The sequence below is a fragment of the Sus scrofa genome, chromosome 14 (genome assembly GCF_054392235.1).
Source record: "Sus scrofa isolate SSC_HxYL_T2T_F1_AM1 chromosome 14, Sscrofa_HxYL_maternal_Yorkshire_Landrace_v2.0, whole genome shotgun sequence".
Classification (NCBI taxonomy): domain Eukaryota; kingdom Metazoa; phylum Chordata; class Mammalia; order Artiodactyla; family Suidae; genus Sus; species Sus scrofa.
In genome coordinates, this window is record NC_139396.1 from 70473633 (window position 1) to 70491249 (window position 17617).

At 56.2% G+C, this 17617-nt stretch overlaps 1 protein-coding gene across 13 annotated transcripts; it reads left to right on the forward strand.

Annotated features, from left to right (window-relative positions):
* The first annotated feature begins 2249 nt into the window (after window positions 1-2249).
* RAB36 (RAB36, member RAS oncogene family) lies at window positions 2250-16231 on the forward strand. 13 transcript variants are annotated; one of them, XR_014825989.1, is made up of 11 exons: window positions 2250-2388; window positions 3227-3309; window positions 6043-6134; window positions 7934-7999; window positions 8433-8534; window positions 10463-10527; window positions 11468-11617; window positions 11891-11972; window positions 12219-12309; window positions 13994-14113; window positions 14314-16231. XR_014825989.1 is itself a non-coding variant. In XM_084993890.1 (11 exons), the coding sequence occupies exons 2-11, from the start codon at window positions 3241-3243 to the stop codon at window positions 14376-14378; spliced, it is 804 nt and encodes a 267-aa protein (XP_084850016.1). In that variant the 5' UTR covers window positions 2250-2388; window positions 3227-3240; the 3' UTR covers window positions 14379-16231. The 13 variants fall into 13 exon arrangements, 8 of the variants coding, with proteins under 8 accessions (XP_084850016.1, XP_020927956.1, XP_084850020.1 ...); XM_084993890.1 differs by having other exon boundaries at window positions 11468-11523; window positions 11895-11972; XM_021072297.2 differs by having other exon boundaries at window positions 11468-11519.
* Window positions 16232-17617: the final 1386 nt, after the last annotated feature.

Sequence of the window (17617 nt, forward strand, 5' to 3'; positions counted from 1 at the left end):
CGTTTCCTTGCCTGGGAAATCATGGAGCTGAATCAAGTGTATTCTCACAGCTGGAACCCCCAGTCCCCTCAAGACTTGGTTACAGTCTTTAAAAAAAAAAAAAATTTGTCTTGGAATTCCCACTGTGGCTCAGAAGGTTAAGAACCCAACTAGTATCCATGAGGATGCAGGTTCGCTCTCTGGCCTCACTCAGTGGGTTAAGGATCCAGCATTGCCACAAGCTGTGGCGTATGTAAGCTGGCAGCTACAGCTTCAGTTCAACACCTAGCCCAGGAACTTCCATATGCCACAGATGCAGCCCTAATAGGAAAAAATAAAATTGTCCTTCAGTTTTACTATCTTCAATCTCCTTTTTCTTATCTTTAAAAACATACACATAACATTGTACACAGCATCTATGTTAATTTATGAAACATAAACATAATGAGCGCTTGTGAATTCACCATGAGAACATTATTAGTGCCTACATCCCCTTCCCCTGTCCCATGCTCGGTCCTCCACTCCGAAGCTACTGTCTCATCTTTGTTGTTACTGTCTTACAAATGCCTCTGGAGGCCATCTAGCCCCACAAGCCTCTCTGTGCAAACAGACACTAGCTCACAGAAGCTCAGTGACTCAGATGAGCCTTTAAACAGCCACTAATTATGGAAATTAATTTTGTAGCATGAGCCCTAAAACCTAGGCATATGATATTCAGGCATGATTAGGTTCAGAACTATGCAGATTAAGGTCAGGAAATGGTAGGCATGTCCATCCCTGTCCCTGCAGGCCATTCAAATGCCAGCGCTCCTACGAGAGCTCTTTATTATGCCTTGAAAGACTGGGGGCATGAAGCACACCAAAATACATCAGGGCTGACCTTGGAGAGCCAAGATGGGGGATGTCAATGTATTCTTTTTGTTCCAAATTTTTTATTTTAATTTCAGTTGTTTATTGAATAGGTAATACATACACATAGAGGAAATCCAGAAAGTATGAAAGGATTTCTCCCTCCCTCCTTGGTCCCCAGCCAACTGGTTTTCTACATCCGTGGCAACTAGTAGAATCTTTACAGAAAAAACTAAATTTATATGAATAAATACAATTCATTTATTTTTTAAGGTAATAGCAGCGTACTTCAAACAATGTTCTCCACCTTCTTTTTAAAAATGCAACATCCGTTCACTCATTTAACATTCACTACATGCTTGCTTACTGCAGCAGTGTCTGGCTGATGCAATAAATCAATGGACTAAACACAAGAAACCCTGCTCTCATTGAGCTCGGTGGAGGGACACAGACAATCAACATAAACAAGTTATGTAATATGTTAGAAAATAGTAAGTGCCTGGGAGAAATAGAGCAGAATAAGGGGTTGGAAGGGTGTAGCAATTTTAGGATGCCTCATCTAGAGGTGACATCTGAGCAATGTGGATATCTGAGGACAGAGTATTCCAAGCCTAGGAAACAGCCAGTGCAAGCACCGCGGTTCCTGGCCTGTTGAAGGAACAGCAAGGAGGCGAGTGGAACATGTGCGGGATGGGGGATGAGGGTGGGGAAGCAGTAGGAGAAATGAGAAGAAATGGGGCAAATCAAATGGGACTTCTTGGGCTACTGGAAAGACTTGATTAATCTGAGAGCGATGAGGAGGCATTGGAGGGTTTGGAGCCGAGGATTGACATCATCTGATCTGTGTTTTAACAAGGGGTCCCTGGGAGCTACTGAACTGAGAATAGAAAAGGAGCAAGGGTGGAAGTGAGGAGACTAGTTAAGGGGAGAGAAGATGATAATGGTTTGTACGGTGCTGAGATGAGTGGGAGAGAGAAGATACTGGACAAATTTCCAGGGTAGAATCTGCAGGATTCACTGATATGGGATGTGACAGAAAGGAGTCAAGGGATCTTGGCTATCCTTCCAATACCAGATATAAAGAAAAACACGGAATATTTAGATAACCAGAAAAAATCATATTTGATATGTTACGAAAATAAATACTTCACATAATCCCTACATGTTTGAGCCACCACCCCTCCCCAGCCACCGTGAAGTCAGGGCGGTCAGGTGCACAATTCTCTCCGAGGTCAGCCCGGTCCAGTCCCCGCCCTTGGAGCCCAGGCTCCACCCTCAGCCTCCAATCCCCTGTTTCTTCGGCCCCGCCTTATTGCCATGGTGATCCCAGCGCGCCCGCAGGTCCCGGAGTCTCCCGCGAGGCTCTGGTTGCTATGGTGATCTCGGCCAGAAGGCTTGCGGGACTTTTCGCCATGAGCCCCGCCCCCGACGTCCGGGATTTGTTAGAAGCCCACAGGTTCCGCGTGGTGCTCGTTGCTATGGTGATCGCCAGCGGTGGAGGCGCGGGGTCGGGAGGCCCTTACGACTAGGCCCAGCCAGGATCCTCCGCAGCCGCTGTAGGTGAGTCCACCAATCCCCTCGGTCCCACCCTCACCGGACTGCGCGATCCCCTGCCCACCTCCCATAGCGTAACCTGAACGTGGCCTGGGTCCCGGGCTCCTCATTTCCAGACCGCCTACCCCGAACCCCCAGTGCCGGCCCTGGTGACGGGAGAGCCAAATCCGATGAGGAGGACTACAGGCCTCGGTCAAAGCCAATGGGGAGGGGGGCGGCGGGAGGAGACCTGGGACTGTGGAATAAGCAGGAGGGGCCCCCGTACCCGGTAGGGTGGTTCCGGGAAAGGTCTGTGGGCTGAACCCTGAGGCCCGGCCCACCCAGAGCCTTCATCCCTCAGGGGACCCTTCCCACTCTACTTCTCTGCTCAGGCCGCCTGAACTGCCTGGTGTCTGTGCCACGCCTCACTCAGGGAGGGGCAGCTTCTGACTGGACACCTGGCAGGAGGCCCAGGTCTCCTCCACTTCCAGGCAGGGTGGCAGGCCTGGTCCCACCTGTCCCCAACCACACTGCCTGCAGATTGAAGAGAGGATCCTTGGCCTTCTTTTTTTTTTTTTTTTTTTTTTTTTTTTTTTTTTTTTTTTAGGCTGCACCGGAGGCAAATGGAAGTTCCCAGACTAGGGAGTCAGAGCTGCAGCTGCTAGACTACACCACAGCCACAGCAACACCAGATCTGGGCTGAGTCTGCGACCTACACAACAGCTCTTGGCAACATGTTGCCCATATTCTTGACCAGAGAGGGCTTGGATCTGTTATTAAAGCTACTGCAATGTTAGGCATAAACTCTGGGTGAGTCCCCAGGGATGTGTGCATCTCCTAACTCTTTCTCCTTTTGGGTCCTCAGGACTTTCTGGAAGGATGAGGTCCTCTCTGCCACCATTGGGACCTCCTGTGAGCCGGGACCGTGTCATCACCAGCTTCCCTAAGGTAGAAAGGGGAGGCCAGCCCTTTCTGTGTGCACTGCTGTCTTGCCACCATGCCACACCCAGCTCTCCCCATTTCATTCACCACCGGAAACAAGGCAGGTGAATTAGGGAGGTCAGTTCCTCGCTGGCAGCCCCAGGCACTCAGCAGACTTCTTCAGAAGTGGGAGACTTGGCACTGACCTGCCCAAGGGTAGCCCAGGAAGTTAAAGAAGACACCAGAAGGCAGTGTGGCATGGAGGTTAAGGGCCCAGACTTTGCAGTCAGACAGTCCTGGGTATGAATCCTGAGGCTGTGTGACCCCGGGCAAGTCACTCAACCTCTCAGAGCTGCTGTAACATGAGGATAATTCCTTTCACGTTGTGTGCCTGGTTTATGGTGAATGGGAGTTCCCTTGCCCAAGTTTCAGTTGCTGGTTTTCTCATTATAATTACTGTATTTTTTTTTTTTTTGGTCTTTTTTTGTCTTTGTTGTTGTTGTTGCTATTTCTTGGGCCGCTCCCGCGGCATATGGAGGTTCCCAGGCTAGGGGTCGAATCGGCCACCGGCCTACGCCAGAGCCACAGCAATGCGGGATCCGAGCAGCGTCTGCAACCTACACCACAGCTCACGGCAACGCCGGATCATTAACCCACTGAGCAAGGGCAGGGATCGAACCCGCAACCTCATGGTTCCTAGTTGGATTCGTTAACCACTGCGCCACAGCAGGAACTCCTATAATTACTGTATTATTAAATAGCCCTCCAATTTTCTGACACCAAATCCAGGGTTCTTACCACTTACCACTCTGCCTTCTGTGCCTGCTGAAAACTCACAGCTCTCTTCCATCAGTATTAAAATTCATTATTACTCACAGCAGGAACTGCAAATCCATACACCCTTCACAGGGGGCAGTGGGACAGTATCTCCCAGGGCCACAGAGGCTCCTCTCTACCCTCTGCTCCAGCAGTTCAGGGCCAGGCACTACAGCAGCTTGTAAAGCAGGAGGTCAGACACAACGTAATGTCCTCAGAGTGGGGGCTGTTTAGAAAGCAACATGCTGGGAGTTCTCTGATGGCCTAGCGGGTTGAGGCTCCTGCGTTCTCACCGCTGTGGCTCTGGTTGCTGCTGTGCGGCGTAGGTTCAATCCCTGGCCCAGGAATTCCCACATACTGCCTGTGTGGCAAAAAAGAAAAAAAAAATACAAAAAAAAAAAAACCAAGAGAGAACCTGAAATAAACGTTGCAACTCTCATTTAAAAAAAAAAGAAAGCAACATGCTGCTTCCCAATGCAGACATGCGGAGGGTTGAGCACCTCTCCGGTGCTGACATGCAGTGAGAGCCAAAGTAAGGCGTTGAGCCTCACATGTGAAAAGAACAGGGGAATGGAAATGTATGTGTGTGCTTATACGTACAGAAACTCTCCCTGGAAGGATAATTGAGATCCTTTTATTATTGGTTGCTGCTGTGGTGGGGAGAGGGAGGAAGGCTCTGGGTCTTTGGGGTCTGCAGTCATGCCTTCCCCCTCTCCTGCCTTCCCCCTGAGTTCTGTCTACACACACACACACACACACACACACACCCTGGCTGCAGTCATGCCTTCCCCCTCTCCTGCCTTCCCCCTGAGTTCTGTCTACACACACACACACACACACCCTGGCTGCCTCAGACCCGTGGACAGTCCAGAATTTTCCATCTCATCAGAGGCCCAGGCAAATGCTTCCCCTACAGAGCAAGCTTGACGGTGGTGACTGGGGATGACGGAGACTGGTGTCAAAGAGCCAAAGGAATGATGGGCACAAAACAGTCCAGGTCTCATGGGATGAAGGACAGAGCAGGGAAGTGCTCTGAGAGAGCAGGTGGGCCGGGCAGAGCCACAGGAGCCCTGAAGGACAGAGCAGTGGCCCAGGGACCACTACAGAGCACAGCACCTGTCTCCAGCATGACTCCTCCCACGTCCTGGCCACACTCCGCACTTCGCTTTGGCCAATCTGATGGCAAAACACAATGGTCACCTTTATTTGTTATCATTTTTTCTAATTATTGAACAAACATGAGCTCAGCAAGTGTCATGGCATCTTTGCTTAGCAGTTCGTATGTGCCAGGTGCCCTGCACTGGTGGCCTTACAAACCATGCCCCCAAGTCTCTGAGGTTTTGCAGATGTGGAAATTGAAGTTTGGAGACATGAGGTGACTGCCTAGGGTCACAGTAGCAAAGGGTGGACACAGATCCTCCTGTTCCTGAGGCCCTGCTCTTAGACCACTACCCGGTTTTGCCTTCCAAAAAATGTGGAAGACAGAAGTGCCTTCTGGATGTTTTCCATGCATGGATATACATATTTTTTATACATATTAAAAAAAATGGCATCAGAAATGCACGGAGGGCATAGGAGGATCTTGGGGCAAAAGGACTTACAGTCCCCCCTCATCTCATCTGGGGAGGCCCAGAGGGGACAGAGGCTGCAGCATGCTCACAGCCAGGGCATAGTTGACCCTGGTGAGACCCAGCTCGATCCTGGGGCTCCCTGGTCTGTCCTGGCCCCTGCTGCTCCTCCTTGGGGCTCCAAGACCCTGGAATCCCATAAGGCACTGACAGGATAGAGGATGGGTGGGACAGAGGGACATGGAGAGCAAGCGAGGCTCAAGAGGGAGGGGACACTAGGAAGTATGTCACCACCTGCTGCCCTGCTGGGGAAGGGAGCCGCAGTCTCACAGGGTGATGTGCCCAGCTGTCTGTCTGTCGGTCGGTCTCTTTCTAGTGGTACACGCCCGCCGCCTGCCTGCAGCTCCGGGAACATTTCCATGGGCAGGTCAGTGCTGCCTGCCAGCGTGGGAACACGGGGACAGTCGGGTGAGTGCTGCCAGAGGTGGGCGGGAATGTGTGCACACACATGTGTGAATACAGCTACGCAGGAGCTACCCAGTGCCAGACCAAAGACCCTGGGGACGTCCTCCCGTCTTTATCTGTAGCCCTCTGCTGTAGAAACCGCTGTCCCCTCCGTGAGGCAGGCACCTGAGGTCTGGAATCCATTCCTTCCGTTCAGGTCTCTACACAAATGTCAGTCCCCGGGGCCTTGCCCCAGTCCCCACAGTGCCTGCCTCAGCCTGGGCAGAGCTGGTGCCCACAGGCGGGAGGGCGAGGCTGCACAGGGATCCTGCCACTGCCCTCCTTCATAGCAAGTGGGCGGGGCCGCTTTCTCCCTTCATCCCTAGGGGCTCATAGGTCATACGGTGCAGCGAGGCCGCAGTGGAGGCCCAGGTGGCAGAGTGAAGTGGGGCTCTGGCCAGAATGGCTGGGGTGGCCATGGTCATGGGCTGAACATGGTGGCCCCGAGAGCACTGGTTCCACACAAGGTGCTTCTCACAGACCAGCTCCCTGACCCCCCTGGGCAGAGCTGGGGTGCAGGGAAAGCTGGGGTGCAAGGGAGCTCCGAAGCACCGGGCAGTGCCTTTATTTCTGAGAAGCAGAATTATAGCTGCCCGAGAGCGGAGTGGACCCAGCTGCTCCCTCAGACGGGCCAGGTGAGGCACATCAGGGTGACACAAGGCTGCCCTCTTGCTGTTGCAGGCAGAGGAGGTTGGTAGTTTGGAAATGAGCTGCAGAAACTTTTTGTGGGGGCTATACCTACGGCATATGGAAGTTCCTGGGCCAGGAATCAAACTCGTGCCACAACATTGACTTACCAGAGCTGTTGCAGTGACAACGCTGGATCCCTAACCTGCTGAGCCACAAGGGAGCTTCCCAGAATTTTTTTTTTTTTTTTTGGTCTTTTTGCCTTTTCTAGGGCTGCACCCACGGCATATAGAGATTCCCAGGCTAGGGGCCTAATCGGAGCTGTAGCTGCTGGCCTACGCCAGAGCCACAGCAACACCAGATCCAAGCCGTATCTGCGACCTACACCACACACAGCTCATGGCAATGCCAGATCCTTAACCCACTGAGCGAGGCCAGGGGCAGAACCCACAACCTCATAGTTCCTAGTCAGATTCATTAACTACTGAGCCATGACTGGAACTCCCAGAAATTCTTAAAGTATGGCTCACAGGTCCAGGATTGCTACTACTGGGAGTGCAGGACATGCAGAGGGAGGGACGAACTGCTCTTGGCCAGCAGGGTCCCCCCTCCCCAGAGAGCCTGAGAACTTCGGAGCTGCAGCCCAGGAGAACAGACTTGAGTCCTGTCCACACCAAGCAGGCCCTGGCAGACTCCTCCAGAGGAGCGGGCGATGGACGGTGGTGTCCGGGGCAGGGGGTCCGGTGGGAGCCCCTGCAGGCACCCCAGGCCCTGCCCCCATGCCTGTGTCCCCTGCCCCTTGGCGTTATGTCCATGCCGTTAGCTTGCTGCAGCTTCCTGCCTATGACCCCAGCTCGGACGCAGCCCCACCTGGGCTCCTCCCTCTGCATGTCCTGCACTCCCAATTCTCAGGGACCATTTCTGACTCTCACAGTGGGGACAGGGGCCCAGTGAGTCAGGGGTGCAAAGTCCCCAGAACAAATACAAGCCCTCCTGCTCTCCCTTCTGAGGCCAGCGAAGGGGACAGACATCCCAGGGTGTCTCACAAGCGGCTGTCCCTGTCCACATCCGGGACTGGAGTGGAGGAATGTGCTCTGGTGACCACGCTTGAGAGCCACATGCTGTATTTCTCACAGGCTCAAGCTCTCCAAGGTAGTTGTGGTTGGCGATCTCTACGTGGGCAAGACCAGCCTCATCCACAGGTGAGGGGGCACCCCACGCCTGCCCGGGAGGCCCAGATTTCATGTCACTTTGGAGTCTGTGTGGCTGCTGTAAGGAATTGGGCAATGGGCTGGCCTGGTGGAGCATGTACATCCCAAGAGCCTGGCACTGGTCACACTGTCCAGGGGCCTCTGGCTCACCCCCCTGCCCTCCCTGCCCTCCCTGCCCATGGGCTCCCCCCCCACCGCCTGCCCTGCCCGTGGGTACTGTGTCTCTCACTGCCCTGCAGCCGGCTGCCACAGCCTCTCTCTCCACATAGTTCTCGCTGGTGGCTCACGCCTACACCCACTGTCCATCTCTGGAGCTATCACTGCCTGTTCCTCCCCACAGTGGGCTTCCGTCACCTCCAGACCTTCACTGTCAGGGGTGCAGTCTCTGCACACGGCCTCTGTCAACATCCTTGGCCCCCCACAGGTTCTGCAAGAATGTTTTCAACCGTGACTACAAGGCCACCATTGGGGTGGACTTTGAGATCGAACGCTTCGAGGTCGCTGGGATTCCATTCAGCCTCCAGATGTGAGTCACCCTGGCCTTGTGCATTCCTGCAGGGTCGTGGGTCAGCTTCACAGAGCTCCCCAGGGAGGGCCTTAGCGGGCACCCAGGGGGATGCGGGCACTCCGGGGGACACGTCCACTTCCCCAGGCCCCATGCGCTCCCTCTGTCCTGACTACTGCCCCTGCCTCCCCTGATGCTCCACCTGATGCTCCGCCTGTGATGTAGCGTGGCTGCTGAGCCTCTGTTATCACCTGGAAAACGGAGCCTAAATCAGTCCACTAGGTTCTGGTGGAGGCCACACAGTTCACAGGCCTTCCTCCGACCTGCTGCTCCCCCGACTGCCCTCGCCCTGCTCCCCCGCCTCTGTCTGTCTGTCTCTTCTCTGCCAGACCCCAAGCCTCAGCCTCTCAGTGCCCCCTGGCTTCAGCCCCTCCCCTCTAGTTTCCCTCAGAACATCCCAGAGTCCTCTCCCAGCCTCATGTTTTTTAACCACCAGAGCTGACCACACCTGCCTTCCCTCTTCTCTGGCCCCTGCCCAGTCTCCAGCCCTGCCCTATCCTTCATGGTGGCCCCTGCTGGCATTCCCCAGGCCTCTTTCTGCCCCTTCTTCCTCCTCTCTCCCTGGCATTCATCCCACCCCCTGGATTCCCTCCTCAGTCCTTCATGTGCTGCCTGTGCTGGGCCTGGGTCATGGACCTCAGTTCCTAATCTGTCGAGGCAGGGCCCGTTCCTCTGAGACCAGCCCTGTGCCGTCGTGGAGCAAGTGCCCGAGGGAGAGTCCAGGGTCAGACCAGGGAGAAGAGGCTGTGAAGCCACAGGGCTACAGGACAGGGGTGGGGGTGCGGGGGGATGAGGACCCAGGGAAACAGAGAGATAGGCACTGACCAGGCAGCCTGGATGGAACCGTGGTGAGCTCACCATTGTGCCCAAAGACCATATCTGATTAGAAGGCCCAGGACCAGGCAGGGTGGTTGTCCTGGCTCAGCCTCTCCTTGTCCTACACCGAGGCCATTGCCAGCCACCCTAGTGGCCCCACCTCTAGGCCACCCTCCCAGCTCCCACCAGAGTCATCTTCAGAAATGAAAGAAAATATAGATGAGTTAATGAAAGAATTGAAGCCACCCCCCCCAAAAAAAAGTTTTCATCATTCTAGATCGCTTGGAAAAGTTTCAGACCATTGGTGTCTTGTTCATGGCTTGTCTACTTGTCAGTTTACTGAGAAAAGTTAGCTTTTGATGAGTTAATTTTTAAAAGGGGTGCATTTTCAGATTCAACCTCCTACCTGGTTCTAAACCAGGGCAAGTAGATCTCAGCGTGCGCTCCCTTTCCTCTTTCCTATACGTGCCCATTAGCAGACATCAGTAATTTATTGTTGCCTTCTTTCCCACAGAGCCAGGGTTCAGCTCCTCCAGAGAGAGCTAACTGATCAGAGATGCAGACTTTGTCCATATTAGAGACCCCACCCCTACCCGGGGAGTTGAGCATCTCCCTACCTTGCAGGATGGAAGGTAGAGCCAAACCCCATCACACATGAGCAAGTGGCAGGGCCCCAGCTGGCAGCCCAGCCTGGAGCCCCAGTCCCAGTCACGGGGCCTCCTCTACCGGTGAACTTCCACATCTTCAGAGTGAGCCACATCAGGGAGCATGATGGCTGATTGATGGCACAGTCGGAAGGGGGAAAGCCACAAACTCCATTCATCCTGGCAGCAGAACTGCTAAGGCCCTGTCCCTCCCTCCCCCATGAGCACAGGGCATCCAGTGATGGGGTTCCCGACGTGGCACCCTAGGAAGGGCTCATAAGGAGTTGGGGTGGGGACGGCCGGCTGGTGGCAGGCACGTCCTGAAGGCCATGCATCAGGCCCCACGATCCTGCTGGCTCAGGCCACTGCTATTGATCACTGAATCTGCCACCTCCCTGTCTCCCTTTCTCTCTCTCGGCCTCCGCACAGCTGGGACACAGCAGGGCAGGAGAAGTTCAAGTGCATCGCATCCGCCTACTACCGGGGTGCCCAGGGTGAGCAGCTGGGTGATGATGCTGAGTGATGGCCACCGTGGGGCCTCAACCATTGTATGGCAGGGGACCCCCATTGGGCTCACAGCATGAAGTCCAGGTCTTCCGTGTGGGTGCCAGATCTGTCCCCGGAGAACTGTTGAGGAAATGTGGGGGCCTGTCCCTGCCTCCCAGCTGGGTCTAGGCTGGCCCCAGCAGTCACATGCTTTAGGGACACTGTGGGAGTGGGTACTCCCTGAGAGTCTCAGTGCCAGAGTCCACTCAGAAAGATGATCAGAGTGGGGATTGTCTGTGTGGAGACCCCAGAAAGAAGAGCAGCGTCAACTCAGTAGCCAGGGACGGGGCTAGGCCAGAGGGGAGGAGTGGGGGTGGGCATGTGGGGGGCTCCTCACCCACTACCCCCATGCACTGGGCAGGCCTCCCAGGCAGCGGGTGGCCATGGTGGCAGCGTAAGCTCCCTACTCTGACCAGGAAGGAGAGGGGTTGCTGTGGAATGGGAGTGGGCAGTTGGAGATACCCAAAACCAGACTCGGTGATCTCACGACCAGAGCTGCCACTGGTCAAAAGTCTGCCCTGCATCAGCTCCAGACCAGAAGCTTTGGAATGGATGCTCTGGATTTGTCCTCAGAGCCACCCTGAGAGCTCGAGGTAGCTGCTGTCCTTAGCATTTCACAGATGGGGAGGCTGAGGTTCTCAGTGGAAGTGGCAGAGGGGAGGTTTGAAGCAGGAGTTTATCTTGCCTCCCTGGATCCCCTTGTGGCTGGTCTGCTGTGTGTGGATCAGAGAGGAGGCGCTGGGTCCCCAGGGTCTCCCTCCCAGCCTCCACCGTGGGATCCAGGGCTGAGCACCTGAGGGGCCATCCAGCAGTTCGTGGGAGTTCCCTTGTCACTCCTGTTTGCTTGGCCTTTTGCTGACTGGCTCTTGGCTTTTCCTCTGTGTGCAGTGATCATCACGGCCTTTGACCTCACTGATGTACAGACTCTGGCGCACACCAGGCAAGTCTGGGACCCTGCAGCCCCTGTGGTCCTGGGGCTCAGGAAGCTGCCTGGACGGCTCCCCATACCTGGGCCACAGCTGGGCCTTCCAGTGGCAGGTGTGTGAGTGACCAGGCTCCAGGGTCAGAGCCAGCTGCCCACAGGCCAATGCTGTCACTTTTGTCTGGGTTTTCACATCCTTATCTCCAATCCCATGAGGGAGGCCGGGCTGGTCACCAGTTGATGAAAGTACAGGGCTCACCAAGGGTGGGGGCAGAGTCACGGCTGAGATGGGAACTTCAGCTCCCTGACAGTGACCCCGCGTCCCCACCTGCCTGAGGCCCAGCATGGCTCAAGGTTCCCTCCCCATCAGCCTGTCCCCTATGTTCCAGGCAGTGGCTGGAGGATGCACTGAGGGAGAATGAGCCGGGCGCCTGCTTCCTGTTTCTTGTGGGGACCAAGAAGGACCTTCTGGTGAGCAGAACGGACGGAACAGGGCCTGGGGCAGCATCCCCTTCAGACTGGGCTGGAGGGACAGAGGGTGACACCAAGGGGCCTAAGTGGGGACTTGCAGACGCAAGCTGGGGCCGAAAGGCGGGGCGCTGGGTTCCCTTGCTCCTCCTTCAGGGCTGCTGGGTCTCACCTCTGGCCAGGTGTGCACCCTAGGTGCGTCCACACAGGAAGTCTGGGAGTTTGGGTCAGCAGGGCCACTTCTCCCAGTCAGGGGCTGTCATGGAGCAGGTGGAAGCGGAGGCCGTGCGCCTGGCCAACGAGATGCAGGCTGAATACTGGTCCGTGTCAGCCAAGACTGGTGAGCAGGGGTGGGGCCCTGCTCGTGGATGGGAGGACTAGCACCCCTGTGTTCTCCAGTGAGACCCACACATCCCCCTGGGGTCTGTCCTGGCCCTGCAAGGTCACCTAGAGGGCTCAGGGAGGCAGCACTCGGGCTGGGACTGGGACACAGCTCACATGTAACCACAGTATCATCCTGCCTCCCACCTAATGGGGATGTAGAAGGGCCCAGTAACTGGGGGCTCTCTCCCTTCCCCAGGTGTCATCATGGAGGGCACGGTGCTCATGACCCCCAGCCCTTACCCACACCCACCTGCTCTGCCCCAGCCTCACTGGGCCCCCAGCCCCTGAGCCAACCTCACCCATGGGCCCTGCTTATTCCAATTCCCAACATCTCTGAGCCTCAATGTCCTCATCTGGGAAACTGGGCAATGCTGTCCATTTCATGTTATTTATTTATTTATTTTTGCCCGCACCAGTGGCATGTGGAAGTTCTCAGGCCAGGGATTGAACCTGTGACCCAAGTTGCTGCAGTGGCAACACTAGATCCTTAACCCACTGCACCACAGAACTCTCATCTCAGTTTAGTTTTGTTTAGCTTTGTTTTCAGGGCCATACCTGCAGCAGACAGAAATTTCCAGTCTAGGGGTCAAATCAGAGCTGTAGCCGCCAGCCTATGCCACAGTCACAACACCAGATCCAAGCCGCATCTGCGACCTACACCACAGCTCACGGCAACGCCGGATCCTTAACCCATTGAGCGAGGCCAGGGATCAAACCCGCATCCTCATGGCTACTAGTCAGGTTTGTTACCACTGAACCACAATGGGAACTCTTCGTCTCTCTCTCTTTTTTTTTTTTTTTTGTCTTTCTGCCTTTTCCAGGGCCGCTCCCGCAGCACATTGAGGTTCCCAGGCTAGGGGTCGAATCAGAGCTGTAGCCACCGGCCTACGCCAGAGCCATAGCAACACCAGATCTGAGCCACGTCTGCGACCTACACCACAGCTCATGGCAACGCCGGATCCTTAACCCACTGAGCGAGGCCAGGGATCAAACCCTCAACCTCATGGTTCCTAGTTGGATTCATTAACCACTGCGCCACAATGGGAACTCCTCCCATCTCATAAAAATATTTTATGTTTTAAGAGCCATGTGATTCACTGAGGAAAAAGTGAGAAAATGCAGAGTAGAGAACAAACTTTGAAAACAAGTTGTTGGGGCATGAAATGAAATAACTTGGAGCACCTGGTGCACAGGAGGCCCCCGAGGGAGGCCCTGGGGACTCAGGAATCACACCTAGGAGTCCTTACCCCAGCAAGGGACCACCGTAGACACCTGCCCAGGAATTGGGTGAGGCACCACCTCCAGCCTAACACAAGCTAAAGGTGGCAGAGCCTGTGCCCTGTTCCCTCTGCCCTTCCTGCTGGCATCCCCCAAGCCCTGTGAGAACCCGCCTTCTTATTGGGATAACAGCACGTTCCCTCAGAGCTCTCTCTGGGCCAAGCAAGACTGCTCTGTGCAGTTATATAAGTTGTTAGCTGAGCCAGGACAGTGAGCATGTCCTGGGCTTGACCCAGCCCTGTGCCCAAATGAGTGGCATTGTCCTCCTGGAGGAGGATGGCCAGTGGTTCTAATCCTATGGCTGCCAGCCTGACGTGCACGGGGGCAGAAGTGGCAGGGGTAACAGCTGTCTGTGCCCGCAGGGGAGAACGTGAAGGCATTCTTCAGCCGAGTGGCTGCCCTGACCTTCGAGCGGGCAGTGCTGCAGGACCTGGAGCAGAGGAGCAATGCCTGGCTGCAGGTCGGCGACGGGGACCTTATCCGTACGTGCAGGTGACGGGCCAGGCTGGGGAGAGGCTAGCGGCCTGAAATTCTTGTCCACCGCCCTCCCACTGTCCCCTTGGCCTATGGCCCTCTCTCCTCTCCTGGCCGCCCCTCCCCCACCCCTCTGACCCCTGGCCCGCAGCCTCCCCACCAGTGCAGGTGCTTGGCTGATGCCAAGTGACTTCTCCCCTTGTTGCAGGGATGGAGAGTCGTCTACCCGATACCCAGGACAACACGAGGCCCTCCAGCCTGGGCTGCTGTTAGCTGAGCCTTCATCAGAGGCCCCCACTCACCACACGTGTGAGCACCCACCATGCGGAGCCCTAGGGTCTACCTCTCGTCAGTGCATGGGGAGCCAGGGTAGGCCCCCACCAGCTGCCCAGATGGTGAGGACACTGAGGGGATCACCTGGGGGCCTGTCGCTCCTACAGAGTCACCCAACAGCACCCCTTCCATCCTTGGGAGGCCTCAGGACCACAGACATGGACACGTGGCCCATGGCCCTCACCCTAGGCACACATTTGAGGTCCTTTCAGGCACTCTCCCCAGCTGTCCTGGGTCAGCCTCAGAATCTTCGTCATCTCCATGGTCCAGGCGAGGAGGATTTGTGGAAGCCAGTGCATGAGACCCAGCTGCCGTCCCTGTTTGGGCCTCTCAGTTACCAGCAGGACTGGCAGCTCTGGGCCTCGGAGCCCCAGGCCTCGCCATCCACTGTCACCCTGCCACAGACTTGCAGGGTCCCTGGGCAGCACTGCTCCTCTCTGGCCAAAGGGCCATCTCTGGCTCCTGCATGATCCATGTTGTCCTGTCCTCCCGCTCAGGGTGAGGACCGGCAGAACAGGCCACTCTGGCCCCTGGCCCAACCCCCACCAGATGATGAGTTTCCCCAGTTGTGCTGCAGGAAGAAGGCTGCCCAGCTGCCCCCAGTGGCTTACCGCTTCATCCCTTGAGCATGGCACTGCCGCCAAAAGCTGTCACCCAGACTCTGCTGGGCTAGTCTCCCCCAGCCTGCATAGGAAGGGCCTGGGGACAGGAAAGTACTGGGCGCCTGCCTCTCAGGGCCGTTGTGATGGTGTCCAGGCATCCTTGTAAGCCATCGGGCCGTCTGGCACCTGGTAAGTAGGTTCCCATCTCCACCAACCCTCCAGACACCCGGACGGGCAGGAGCAGCCCAGGCCTGCCCTCCCCAGCCCCCACCCAGCATGCCCAGCCCTCTCCCTGCTCTCATATTGCTCCTCCACGGGGCCTGTCAACACCCCCACCTGCCCTCCATGGCCACAGGTGGATGGCACATCTGGCATCCTGCCTGCTTCTCGTAGGTGGTCAGCATTCCTCAGGCAGCCATATGCTCAGGGCCATCCCCCAGTGCCCCTAACAGGCATGCTGCAGGTGATCACCAGACTGTGGCCAGGGACTTATTCATCTCCATTCCCTTTCACATTTTTAGCTCTCTCTCTTCTATAGACGGAAGAGTCTTCTTCATATAAATTACCCTTGGATTTTCATGGTGGCACAGTGGGTGAAGGGTCCAACAGGGGTTCAACCCCCAGCCCAGGAATGTCTGCATGCAGCAGGCATGGCCAAAAGTTAATCACTCTTAAAGGAATTACACATGTGCTTGTTGTAGAACAAGATGGCACAGAGCTTTGTGTCCACAGTGACCGTCCTGCGGTCCCAGACATAAGCCTTGTTCTGTTCGCAGAATGACCTCACCCTGTGGCCACAGGGCGGCCTGCAGTCTGAGGACCTGCCAAGGCGAGCCTCACCTCCCTGCAGATGGGCCAGAGTCCATTCACCCTGCCCATCCATGGGACAGTTGTGCCCAGCTTTTAGCTTTTACTGGTGACCACCCTCATAGGGCTTTGCACTCAGGGTCATCCACAGTCCCCTTGCTGGGCCTTCTGTGGACCGGCCCACTAGGCTCCATCTGAGGGGGCAGGCTGCCTTGGGGTGCCCGAAAATCAGGTTTGGGGCACACGACAGAAAGCCTCAGGTTGGGTGAGACTGTGGGAGGCTGGTGCTCTCCTGGCTCCCTCCCCGCCCCTTGAGGCCCCAAGACTGGGGGCAGCGATGGCCCTGCTGTGTGCACCCACCCCGGTAAATGACCCTTTGTTAGACTCCTGTCCTGTTGTCCTCTGTGTGCGCCTGGTTGTTCAGAAATATCAGAATCATTTCACTGTGGTTCCACTGACACCTCATCTACACAGACTTTTTCTTCAAGCTCTTAAACTTCTGCACTGGGCATGCAGGGCCACTTGCAAGTGCTTCAGAAGCATCTTGTCCCCCTGCCCCATTTCCCAGGCCCCTTTCCCTCCTTCCCTGCTCTCGCCCTGGCATCTGAGGTGCCGCCCTGCACCACCTCCCCCAGGCCCCCGTGCTCCAGCCTTCATCTGCATCCCATTAGCCTCAGGCCGTGGCGTGGGCTTTAGTCTTTGCAGGTGCCAGGCCCTTTCCTGCTTGGGCTCACGGAGCCCCTCCACAACCCCTATAGCACTTGTTACCGCTGGGTATGGTTGTCCATGTCTGGGCTTCTCCCCCTTCTGTGGGCCACTCAGAGCCAGGGCAGTGATCTTGTGACCTTGTCACCCCTAGGAGTGGCAGGGAAGCAGGGAGCCTGCTGGCCACTCCCAACAGACATAGTCACTCTGACCCAAGACACCCTTGCTTGAGCTGCAGGCCTGCCTGGGGGATGGTCCTTTGCTTGGCTCACCTCAGTGGCAGAGAGGTGTGCCCTGTCACTCACTCAGAGATCCCTGAAGTCCTGTCCAGCAGCAGCCAGTGAGGGCTGGTAGGGGCTCAGGTGTAAGTTGTGTTCCTGGGAGGAGCTTGGTGGGAGCCAGCCACAGACGATTCCAGGGGAAAGCTGTGCAGCATGGGGGGGACCTGCAGGCAGACATTACCACTGTCTTCAACCCACTTGCCATGGGAATTATGGCCCCATACAGGGGCCAGCTGGGGGCGGGGGGGCGTCCCGCCTCTTGGAGTAGCAGGAACCCCCACTTGCTGAGTACTCTGCATGGGGAAGAAGCTGGTTTCATCACAATGACGCTATGGGCTGGGTGTCCTGACCTCCTGTCCCTGTCTAACGAGGGAGGAGCCAGAGCACAGAACCCAGGTGATGGGACACAGCTGAGCATCTTCTGTCCCTGCCTCCTGCACCAGCTTGAGTCTGACCCCAAGGTAAGGCCACTCCAGGCCACACCTGGTCCTCCTGAGGGTCCGCAGCAGAGGCAGGAAGTGAGTAATCAACCCCTCCCTGTCATACCTGCTCCCTGAGCCCCATGGTTTTAGCCTGTCCCCCAGCCCTGCAGTGAGACCAGTCTCCACAGCGACATGGAGCAGGGTGGGGGCTCAGCCTCCTTGACCTTGGCCCTGGGCGCCTGCTCGCCTCCTCCTTTCCCTGCCCTGTTGCAGTCCCTGGAGAGAATGGGGCTTCAGGTCCATCCAGCAGCCACTTCAGCCTGGAGATGGGATGTGAGTCACTCCCAGAAGGCCTGGGCAGC

Excerpts from the sequence above, each read along its gene's own strand:
- RAB36 (XM_084993890.1), top strand. The coding sequence starts at position 3,241 with ATGAGGTCCTCTCTGCCACCATTGGGACCTCCTGTGAGCCGGGACCGT. Across the intron at positions 3,310-6,042 it reads TCATCACCAGCTTCCCTAAG|TGGTACACGCCCGCCGCCTG; the intron begins GTAGAAAGGGGA and ends GTCTCTTTCTAG. Across the intron at positions 8,535-10,462 it reads ATTCCATTCAGCCTCCAGAT|CTGGGACACAGCAGGGCAGG; the intron begins GTGAGTCACCCT and ends GCCTCCGCACAG.